General features: G+C 48.9%; 1 protein-coding gene across 4 annotated transcripts in view; it reads right to left on the bottom strand.

The window, feature by feature from the left end:
* Kirrel3 (kirre like nephrin family adhesion molecule 3) overlaps positions 1 to 11,713 on the bottom strand; it is a 555,265-nt gene that overhangs the window by 28,568 nt on the left and 514,984 nt on the right. For all 4 annotated transcript variants that reach the window (XM_029481205.1, XM_029481204.1, XM_021171554.2 and 1 more), the window contains 2 exons: positions 9,429 to 9,579; positions 2,301 to 2,406 (listed from right to left, as the gene is read on the bottom strand). In XM_029481205.1, coding sequence (XP_029337065.1) covers positions 2,301 to 2,406; positions 9,429 to 9,579 — 257 coding nt within the window. The remainder of the gene's footprint in view (positions 1 to 2,300; positions 2,407 to 9,428; positions 9,580 to 11,713) is intronic.

The following is an 11,713-nucleotide window of genomic DNA, read 5'->3' as shown; positions in this document are numbered from 1 at the left end:
AAACGAATGGAAGAAACAAAGATCCCTGTAATCTTGTCAACGTCATTTGGGGAAAACCCATGTAGTTACGATGATAAAGATTTGTTGAAGGCATTTTTTTCTCCTGGGTCTCAGCACTATGTGGAAGATGAATCTGGGATGTTGCTGGCAAGACCTCTTTGGGGAGAAGGGGTTGAACAGGAGCTCAAATCTTTCCTTGCCTTTAGAGCTCAGTCCAGTTTCCCCACCTCTTCCTCAGGGCCAAAAGAGCTCCCAAGTCCCTTTGGGACCTAAAGCAAGTCCAAGCTGGTCCTTCCACAACCATAGACACTTCAACTAATCAAAAGGCTCTAAGAATTGGCAGTGAATAAGAACAGTGACCATCTACAGGGATCCCAATCACTCTTGTCTCTCCTTTTTTACCAGGAACTCATGGAGGATGCAGAATGCTTCAGCATAGGAGAGGAAGGGAGGGAGTCCTACAGAACCCAGCAGTCTAGGGGAATTGCATGTTCTCTCTGTGTTCATTTATTACATTGTTAGCTTGAAGAGGTAAAAATCTCAAAGAGAAAGAAGGTTGAATTTCAATTAGCTGCCATCTTTTCTTTACCTAGATTTGCTAGTAGTTCATGTTTGATCGTGCACATTTCAAAATGACGTCCCTGTGTGTGCCCATACTCTATCCTTCTTCTTGCTGTTCTGGGTCTCCAGTCAGACTCAGCAGCTAGGTACCCTGCTGAGGTCAGAAGGCAGGTGGAGGGCTTCAGGCCTTTGGGTGAAGCCTGCTGACTATCTGGGGCATGCTGCCATGCTTTCTGCTCAACAGCTCACGGAGCCTCTAGACAACAGAGAGTCTGGCAGTGACAGGGAAATGGGGAGTTGAGTGTCTCAGTCTCTTAGGTTCCTTAGGCATTTTGGGGGACTTGGTGATGGTCAATGGACAGGCTGTCTGCCTGTCTGGTGGGGGATGCTTATGGATGAGAAAGGAGCTGGCATTTGAAGTATCTCCTGGGAAGAGTACCCCTGTCTAGGGACCGTGAGCTGAGAGCTGGGCACAGACAGGAGAGAAACACGGGGATGTCAGGGACAGTTAGAAGCCCAGAGAAAAGCACCTTTTTAGTTACTTCTGCATCTTCTGTCACTTCTGGATAGTGCCAGATCCAGGCCAAACCAGCCTCAGGATCTGACTGGACAATAGGATTCCTGGGAGTAGGGGGCTCCTTATCTTTCTGGTGGATGATATCAGAGGCCATCTGATCTTCTTGCTTCCAGTGGAGCGAGGCTTAACTCAGAAGGGATGGATAGAGAGACTGTAGGACTTCCCAATTTCTGGCTCCAATGCTGCTCTATTATCCACGCTGCAGGGCGCCAGAGCAGTTCACTATGTCCACCCTGAGTCTACCATGGCTTTCTCTGTGGCCCATTGCTCTTTCTCCCACCTGCTGGGACCACTCAGGCTCATATCTCATGTCTTATATCCCTCTCCTCTATATCCCTAGTCATTGCCTTCCTTGGCCGGGACCATTAGCATTCTTGCCACTTGCAGAAGCTGCAGCTTAATAGCTCGTATCCATCGTGGAAGTGATGTCCTGGGCTCTGCCATCAAGCCTGGGTTGGTGGGATGTTAGAGTCACGGGAAGCTCTACAAAACATCAACCTTTGAGATCACTTAGTTTCTGGAATGCCATGTGATGATAAGCACAGGCAGGGAGGTGCCCAGAGGAGCCGCTCTGAAGGTTTATTTGATCAGTCAGATGCATGTAAGGAATGCCTAGTTTATGCCATGCGATACGCTGCATGCTGAGAGCCATAAGTGACTAAATTGCAGTTCTTGCCTCTGAGAAACTCGGTCAGAAGGCGGGGACAGGCATGTGAAAAACAGTGATGCCTTTATCAGTTCTGTGGATGAGGATACAGGGTGAGGGGGTGGCTCTGCAGGATTCCAGGTGCCCTTTGGGCTCTGGCCAACTATGCAGTGCTAAGTACACTGATTTACCCATTCTGCTAGCGATTTCAACATGTGTCTCAGCCTTGTTCTGTCATTTCAGAAATATGAAATAAACAAGCCATTGAAAGAGGAGAGGCACCCCTGATTCCTTGGTGGCGGCGCGGGGGGGGGGGGGCGGGGGGGGCGTACATTTGAGCTTGAACGGAAGAGAGGGTCTGCTTGGCCAGCAAGTGTGTCTGGCATGTCGGGGAGGGGGAAGGCTGTTTGGGCACCTGCTGTGAAGCAATACTGTGGCCATGTGTGACATTCCACATGACAGGCACTGGGGTGGAGGAGCCTTAGACCAGGCTGTCTTCACAGCAGTGATGCTCACCTGTACTGGGTGACAGCTGGGTTGGCCTTTGCAGAGCAGTGGAACGTGACGATGTTGTCCTCCAATACCGGCTGTGGTTCCACGGACAAGTTGACAAGCGGTGGATCTGCAGGGAGAAGAGATTCACATACTGATGGGGAAAGAACAGGGCAGGGAGACGGGGAAGGGCAAAACCTGGGATCCTGTCACCCAGGGATTCCCTGAAGAGTGAGGGAGGCCTCAGCAGGAGGCGACTTTGCTCCCTAGAAGTAGCTGCTTCAGATAGCCCCAGGTGCTGAGGGCTGGTCCCTCTATGACTCAGGGTTGGAACTGCACTGAACATCCATCTCTGGTGCACTGGCTTCCCTGGCCCCAGACATGGGGCTTAGCTTCAACTTCCACTCCACTTGAGGGGAGTGGTGGGAAGGGCCACTCAATCCACACACAGTACAAGCTTTTCCGTTTGTGAAATATCATGTAAAGGCTGTGGGGCCTCGGGTAACTCGAAGGCAGCATCTCCATCCTTTCATCTCTGCTGAGTCCTGACTGGTGTCAGCAGGCCCTCAGTATCCTGAGCAGGGGCAGTTTGTTTTCTCATCTGACAGGATAAGAAGCCACACTCTGAAATGTTAAATGGTCTGAGGTGGAGGAGATGGAAAGTGGGAGATGGGGAGCCCACAGAGGGACCTATGTGGTGTTTGGTTGTAGTCATGGCAAACTGAGGGAGGCAAAGCTTACAACACTGAGACTGGAAGTGGCAATCACAGGGAAAGACAGACACCCTAGAGAGACAGAGACAGATATACAGATGAGGAGCGGGGGGGCACCCACTGAGGCTTGCAGAAGGGTAAGAAAAGTAGAAACCTAGAGATGGGGGTAGGGAGGGGGGATAAAGAGTGAGATGAGGCTGTTTACAGACACACCCAGACTAAGATACATAACTCAGGAAAGTCAGGGAGACTTAACATGTAGGAAATGATAGGATATTGGAGAGAAAGAACACATGAAACAAAGAACACAGGAAAATGGGGATGGGGGACAGAGAGAGACACACAGAGAGATAGACAGACAGACAGACAGACAGACATGGGGAGATCAGAAAAATGGGTCTATCAGAAACTGAAGTGTGAGGAGCGGGTGTGGCAGCAGTCCCAAGAAGGCGTCAGGGACCGCAGCTAAGTCTTATGACTTGCACCTGACTTCCTCACCTCAATATAAGCCACAACCATCGTGAGAGCTGCGCAGGTGTACCAGGATACTGGCGAATCCATATTTGGTGGAGATATGCCCCTGCTGCCCTGATTAGCTGAAGCTGCATAACTAGTGAGGTGACGTGGCCTGCTGTGAGTGGATGGGAACTGAGAGTATATAAGAGTGAGAGGCCCAGGGTTCGGGGGAGATATAGATGAAGAGAAAGAAGAGAGATGAAGACTGAAGTTTTCTGAATAAACTGCTGTTAGAAGGACTGGTGGTCGTGTCGTTCTTGCTGGTCGAGAGCGGACGCAACACTGAAGATCTGCAGAGATGCAGAGAAGTAGACCTAGGCCCAAGGAACAGCCTGTTGGTCTGGTGGCTTTTCCCTTCTCGAGTAGTCAGTCTCATGCTTTCCCCAGAGATTGGCTCATCCTGACACTATATTCCCTGTAGCTCCCAAGCCTGGGTCCAGCACTTCCAGGCATCTTGGCATCCAAAGTGCAGGGGAAGGGAGGGTGAGCTTTTCCTCAGAAGGCCTGGAAGCCTGGCTAGAGTGCACTCCCTGACTGAGTTAGAGGGCGCCAAGCTCTCATGGCCTTAGTACCTGGGGCGTGTCATCTCCTGACCTTGTGCCTGGCAATGAGTGCCCGGGTACCAGACGTTCACAAGGATTCTCTGTGGATTCAGTCTCAGAAAATGCAGTCAGAAGCCAGTTTCTCAGAGGCTATGGAGGATACATGTGTGGGGCACCCCAGGGAGTGACTCTATCCTGGAGTTCTGAGCTCTCCCAGATTCTGTCTGTGAGCTGCTGCTGAGGTTGGGTGCCGGGTATGGACACAGGGCTGAGCGGGGTTGCTATCTGAGGATGCCAGCAAAGAACCCCCACTTCTGAGCAGCAGGTGGCCACTTGCGTCTATTTTCCCGACCTTGTCTCCTACTTCCAGAAGGAAGAGTGCAAACAGGTGGCTCTTCTGGCACAGGAGCGGCTGGCCTGTGCATCTTTTTATTTGGTGTTACAGGGAACATTGTGGTGCTATACTGTGGAACTTAAGCCTCCTTCCACCCCCAGGGTCATGGGTTAACACGCACTATTGAGGAGGAACTGGGAATTTTGAGGCGGGTAGGGGCAGTGGGAAGTCTAACAGAGGCCTTGTGGGGCTTGTGAGATCCCAGTCTCTTCTTTATTCCTTGTTCCCTGGCCCTTGGGGAGGTGCTTCCATGAACACACACTCCTGCCATGAGGTGCCCTCTTAAAACAATGGGACCACCTGATCGTGAAGTGGATCATCTCAAATTGTGGGCTGAAATAAACCTTTTTTGTTTGTTTCTTTGTTTGTTTTTCTGTCTCGGATTTTTGCTACGTTGATAGGAAGCTGAGCAATACAGGTAGGTATTTCATCCACATTAATTTCGATTTTCTTTTTTTTTTTTTCAAGGTGGTTCCACGTGGGAGAGATTTATTGTGCAGAGATAGAGGGGCGGCAAAGCGGGTAGAAGGGCAGAGAGGAGGAAAAAGAGAAAGAGGGAGAGAGAAGAAAGAGAAGAAAGAGAGAGAGAGGAGGGGGTGATCCCCTAATTTATTCGGAAAATGATATCACACCAGTGAGGGTGTGAACTGAGCCAAGTGGATTGTGGGATTGAGGGTCGTTGTCCTGGCAACACAGGTCAAGGGTCACATAGTTAGGCCTGGGCTTGGAGTGACCTGGTGCTAACATTCCTCCCTTCTTGTTATTATAAAAAGAAGGGGAGAAAAAGAGAGGGGAAACCAATGGTGAAGAGGGAATAAGGGCATTGTGTCTCTTAAGCTACTTCCTACTGTTTAGGGGTGTCATCAATTTTCAGGGTTTATCTGGTCTTCACCATCGGAATCCATTTAAGTGAGATTCGAGGACTTACTAAGGTACTGTGGCAAGGGATCACCAGGATTCTCTTCTCACTTCCTAGACTCCCAGCAACTCTCCCAGCAAGTCCTACAGATTCTTCCCCGTGGCTCACACAGCTTCTCAGGAACGGCTGACAATCACACTGTCCTGTGCAGGGCAGGCTGGCCACGCTGAGCATCCTCTCTGGTAAAGGAGTTTGTCCAGAGGAGTTTGCTAATTGCCATTGGGACCCCTGTACATTGCTAGCCTCACATTGTAAACTCCAGTCCTGATGGGTGATAGGTGATTTCAGTTCAACTCTTGCTTGATATGATGGTGTCAGTTCAAAATTCCCACTACAGAGCTCAGGGAGAAATTTCCAAAGGCTCAACCTTTTCTTGGTGCTCCTTACAGAGTGATGATTTCTTGGGAAGCAAGAAGGTGGAACACATACCTACTGGGGGACCCTTCGAGGGTCTTCATTTGCTGGATGCCCTGTATATCCTGTTATCAGCATCTCCTTCCCTTGTGACACCCTTGGTCCCTAGGGCCTAAGGAGAATAGACCCAGAGGGGTCCACTGCAGTCAGTTTTATTTGCATCTCTATCCCCAGGCTCTGGGATGCCACATCTCTGTTTCCATTCCTCTCCTCAGGATATGAGTTTCTAGGAGTCTGCCAAGTTCCAGAGGTATAAATAGTTTATGTCATACCCAACTATTAAACATGATTTTAATCCCACTTGAGATGTCGGATGCATAACTTGCAGGAGGGTGGGACTGAGATCACATTGAACAGATGTTACAGCTGAGAGTCTGTTAGTGTTTCCATCAGCAACCTGTGTGTGTGTGTGTGTGCACATGTGCATTTTCAGGAGAAGTGTGGAGGGTGCGGAGAGAAACTTCATGACTCAGTGATTTTATAGCATATCCATTTGAAACTTGGCAGCTGGACACAGAGTCCAGATGTGGTGAGGTTTTGTGTGTATGTGTGTGTGTGTGTCGGGGGAGGGGGATTGCGCTTTCTCTCCCATTACTCAATCTGGGGGCTTTGTCTTCCGTTGGGTAACATATAAAGACCAAGGGAAACAAACAACAAATGCGCTTTTGCTGAGTTTGGAGACTTTGTGGTTGACTGAGAAAATGAGCAGGTTTGCAAAGGCGGCTCTGATCCAGCCTGTGGTATCCACTGCAAACAGCTGAATGCTTACTGAATGAGCAAGTGAATTTGAGAAGAAAGGAAGAGGAGGAGGAGGAGGAGAAGGAGGAGGAGGAAGAAGAGGAAGGCATGGAGAAGGGTTGGACCTTACGTGTTAGGTATACATAAACACACCTCCCAGCTAGGGGAGATGGAGTGTTGGATCAAATGGATACAGCTGTGATGACATCTGGGGAAGGATCACCCCACACCCGCCACTGTGGATTTCAACCATAGTATATACTTTAATCAAAATATGTCACGCATGGTGCAAAGAATAGACATGAATGATGTCATTTCATTCTAACCGTGACCTTAAGAGGTACACATGATCGCCTTGAGGAAACTAAGGCTCAAATCAATTCACTAATGAGGCTAATCAGTAAAAGGCAAAACCAGAATTCAAACTAGAGAGAATGTTGGACCACAACCACTATTCTGTACTGCCTTGGAAAGATCCCAACTGGGAAATCTGAAACCTGGGTCTAAGCCTCATGCTAGCCTCATACCCAGGTCCTTTCAGGTACAGCCCTGTGTTAACGACGTAGCCAGTCAACCAGTCCTTGTGTGGAGTGCATCTGGAGGGGGTTTGTATTTGGATGTATGTGGGATACTCTCATGATGGCATTCTTGTCCTTAGGTTCTCTTGGGGCAACAGATATCAATCTTGGGCAAAGATGTTCTTTCTCCTCCATCTTTCTCTGTCAAGGTCCTGGCTTCCATCTCGGGGGAACCAACTATGTTTATGTGGGACTCTGTAGCTGTCATAGCCTCCTGCCTAAGAAGTGCCACAGCCACAAATGGCAGCCAGGAAGCAAGGGACTTAGACACTTATTGTCTTCCACCCCCATTTCCCCCAGATTTGGCTTGTGTTTGAGAGAGAGCTCTCAGCTTCGATTGCTCCAAGAATAGGAAGAGGTCTTGGATATCATCAGCAAATCAGACCAGAGATTCGAATTATCAGAGTGAAAGGACACGTCTGGAGCCACCCAGTTCATGGCAATGCATCTATCTGTTCGAAATGTTGAACCACATACCGAACTAGCATCTTACCTACTTTCCAAAGCTGGGCTTTGCTCTCATCACATCTGCTTGCTGGATGGTGCTAAGACCCGGGGTGGGATCCTGGCAGGGATGGAGGAGCATGGCCAAGGTGCTTCTCTCCAGTCTCATTTTGTTTTTGTTTTTGTTTTTGAGACAGGGTTTCTCTCTGTAGACATGGCTGTCCTAGAAACTCATTCTATAGACCAGGCTGGCCTTAGACTCACAGAGATCCTCCTGCCTCTGCCTCCTGAGTGCTGGGACTAAAGGTGTGTGCCACCGTGGTCTGGCTCTCTAGTCTCTTTATCTCCCCAGCCCTAGGCTTGGTAAGGATTCTGCTGCTCTCACTCTCACTGAGGATCAAGCTTGGCATGGGAGAAGGGGTTTGTTAACAGCAAATGGCAATACAGAGAGAGGAGAGGAGAGGAGAGGAGAGGAGAGGAGAGGAGAGGAGTTGTTTGCCTGGGTGTTTGAGCCTCACCCAATACTTAACAAACATCTCTTCTTCCTTCTGCATTTTAAAGGGTGTCAGTTAGGATTTGCTCAGAGAAAACTTCTGTCCTCTGGCTGTCAAAACCAGCTCTGAGAATCCCAAGACACAGTTCCCGTGCACTCTTTAGCCCCGAAGAGCTGTGTACAACACAGAACCCAGAAGCCCTAAGTGAGCCAGGGCTGTTAGAAAGTATTTAAATTCATCAGCATTATGGAACTGGAGAGATGGCTTAGGAGTTAAAATCACTTGCTGCGTAAACATGAGGATGAGATTTTGAATACTAGCCCCCACTTAACAGGCTGGCATCCAGTGTACAACTATAACTCCAGCTTCAAGGAGAACATAGGTAGGAGAACTGCTGGGGTTTTGCAGGATATTTGATCACACTGTGAACCCTGAGATTGTGTTATTTACAGAAAAAAAAAAAACTGTTTCTAGTTGTAGTATGGCTCAACTTTTAGCACACACCTTTAACCCCTCTGGCTGGAATACACATGTGCCCTTATATACACCTTTAATCCCAAACAATGAAGATAAAGTTAGTTTGTAGAAAGAAGTACCCATGTTTGAACAGAATGTCTAGTTGAGTGGCAGACAAAGTGATGAATCAGAGAAAGATTTGACAGAATAGGAGGCGCCTAACCCTCAGGAGAAGAAAGAGCAGCTACTTGAAGAGAGAGAATCAGAGAGGAAGGAGGCAGTTTTACTGGGATTAGTTGTATAGAGACAGGCTGCAGAGGGAGAACGAGCTGGCCATGGATGAAGACAGAACACGCCCAAGAATGAGAATGAGCTAGCAGATTAGGACAGATTGCTAGAGTTAGTTTCAGGACAAGCAGAATGATTCAGAAGAATTTGAGAGTAAAGTGTGATTGAATCAGTCAGTTTGGAGAGGAGTTGGATCCAGAACAACTGAGTTGAATCAGCCAGTCAAAAAGAACTAGAAAGGGTGAGCTTATTCAGCAGGAAGTCTCAGAGGCCGAAAACATTCTAGGCCTCGATAAGATTGTACAGAGACTAGAAGCTTCCAGAACTAGGCCTAGGTTAGCAGACTGAGGAAGTAAGCCTTGGAGACAATAATCACCCAGGCGAATAAAAGTTACATTTACAGTTGAACTTAATGGCTTTTAGCCTAGTAGAGAAAACATATGATCCAGGTTCAGTAAGAGAGCTTGCCTCTAAAGAATAGGCAGAGTTGAGGAGGACATCCAACAACCTCTTCTGGCCTCTGTGCACATGCACAGGTTGTATGAATCTGCATACACACACACACACACACACACACACACACACACACACACACCCACATGGACTGGTTCCAACCCTAGGCCTGGCCAGGCCAGAGAGGGTCAGTTGGTACTCACGCTGGATGTCTATGGTGACAGAGGTCTCTTTTCCTCCGGGGATGGCTTTGTTGGTGGCTCGGCACACAATACTCTGTCCATTTTCCACGTCTCCTGGGGAGATGAAGAGGGTGCTGACAATGCTTTCTCGTTTGCCGTCTCGAAGCAGGGTCTGGAGAGAGATGGTGAAAGAAGAGAAGCCTGTGTTACTGAGTGGAGATAGCCTGAGAGTTAAAGACAGACCACAGCTCAGAGAAGAGAGAGTCGTGGATGGCTCGGTTTAAGATTTAAGCAGCATCTGTTTGCTCTGCTCCTGGTGCTGGTGACTCTCAGGAACTGCAGCAAGGAGGGGAAGGGTTGCAGCAAAGAGAAGGAATGAATCTGTGGAAGAGTGAACACATTTAAGGCCATCCAGTTAATGGCAGGCACAGGTAGGGTTTTCGTTCGTCTGTGTGTACCCACCTTTGATTGTTTGCCTAGGAAGCCTTTGTACCGTCCCAAATTGTTGCACCTCCTGACCTCATTAAAGCTCCCACCACACCACAGCATGGGTAGATGCCACTGCTTTCCTTCTGTCACAGGCAAGGCTCATCAAGACAGTGAAACTTTCCCAGACTCACGCTCAAGGTAGTGGAAAAAGTAGCATTTCTGGAAAGGGTTGCCCCACCCCCACCCCCAATTCGTGTCTACCCCAGTCGTAGAATAGATTCATTTGCAGATGAGACCATTCTGGGTTTAGACCATATCCTTTGCTGAAAAGGAGACAACATAGAGAGAGGCTTAGAGAGCCTATGTAGTAATGGTCACAGAGGCAGGAGCACTGGGAGCTGCCAGGAGCTAGAAGAGACATGGAAGGTCTCTGTACCATTGAAGTCACACAGCTGGGTTGGCAGCGTGGTGGCTTCAGACTTGTTAGTCTCTACAACCCCAACAATGTTCTCCCCGCAACCCCGTTTGGGTTTTGAGAAAGAGTTTCGCTGTGTAGCTCTAGACCAAGTTGGCCTTGAACTCACAGAGATCCATCTGCCTCTGCCTCTCAAGTGTTGGGATTAAAGGTGTGTGCCGCCACCACCTAGCTTCCCCATCCATGCTTTAAGCACCAAGTTGTGGTGCTGAGCATCGTGCCATGGCTGTACACAAGCCATGAGTCTTTGCTTTTTCTTCCTGGATTCTAACGCTATGGCAGCACCCCTCGTCCCCCTCCCCCACCCCTGTCAGCACTCTTTGCAGACAGTTCTCCATCAGCTTTGAGCCCACTAACATAGGCACACATAGGGGTGGAGTGTAGGCAAAGAACCACTGCAGGTGCGATTGGAGTCTGTTCGGACTCAAAGGCTTCCTCCCTGGGAAGGAACTTGACATTCTAAAGGGAAAGAGTGTGGGTGCAGTCTTGTTATACCTGGATGGAGCCAGGGAATGTATGATTCTATTTATAGATAGCAATGGCTTTGTATTTTGTTCTCAGAATTGCTGCAAGGAAGAAGCATTTTGCAAGTGAATGCTGAGCTCAGCGTAAACATGGTGGGCAGAGCTGGGACTCACCCTTAAGAGTAAGTTCCCCTGAGGATGGATTCTTTGATGGGCACCTGACCCAGGCCTTACAGGTGGCTACACCATGATCAAGTCCCACAAAAGCCAGTCACTGAGCTAGTTGACAGCAGCTCATAGCTGCCAGAACCCATCTCCTAGGCCCTTAGCTCAGCATGGCCCTTTTAAATTTGGGGCTGAGCATGTGGCCTCTGGAATAAGTAGAACCTAGTATCAGCCTAGTATCAGTAGTGGTTCCTACTGTAGGTCAGGCCAGTCTCTAACGTTCTAGAGCAAGACAGAGCAGAGGCACAGCCCTGCCCTTCCTCTTGTAATTGTAAAGCTGACTCTGTGGCTTGAAGCCTTGTAGTATTTTCTATCCTATAAGGAGGGGTGTTGGTCCTAACTCTGTGCAGAGAGGCTGGTGAGAGAGACGTGGCCTGTTCCAGCATTCCAATTGGCCAGTCTTAGTAGCCCACAGTCTGCAGGTCAGCCTCTGGGCTAGGAGCCCAACTGGAGGTCTCAGAATATAGGGCTAGAGGGAATATAATTTAGCCCCAAACCAAAGCCAGTGTGTGGAGGGAGCTGCAGCAGGCACCCTATTACCACATTGGCTTGGGGCTGCTCAGCAGACCTCACCACCTCTATAAATAGCTAAGCGATAATAAGAACAATTTCCTGGATGAAAATAAGACCTCTGGGTAGAATGGGGGAAGGCAGGGAGGGAAGAGGAGGGGATGGGGTGGGTGAGGATTGTTTTTCAGTATCCTTTCCTTTCC

This window comes from Mus caroli, chromosome 9, assembly GCF_900094665.2.
Source record: "Mus caroli chromosome 9, CAROLI_EIJ_v1.1, whole genome shotgun sequence".
Lineage (NCBI taxonomy): Eukaryota > Metazoa > Chordata > Mammalia > Rodentia > Muridae > Mus > Mus caroli.
Note: the sequence above shows the minus strand (reverse complement) of the source record. Positions and strands in the feature narration are given on the sequence as shown.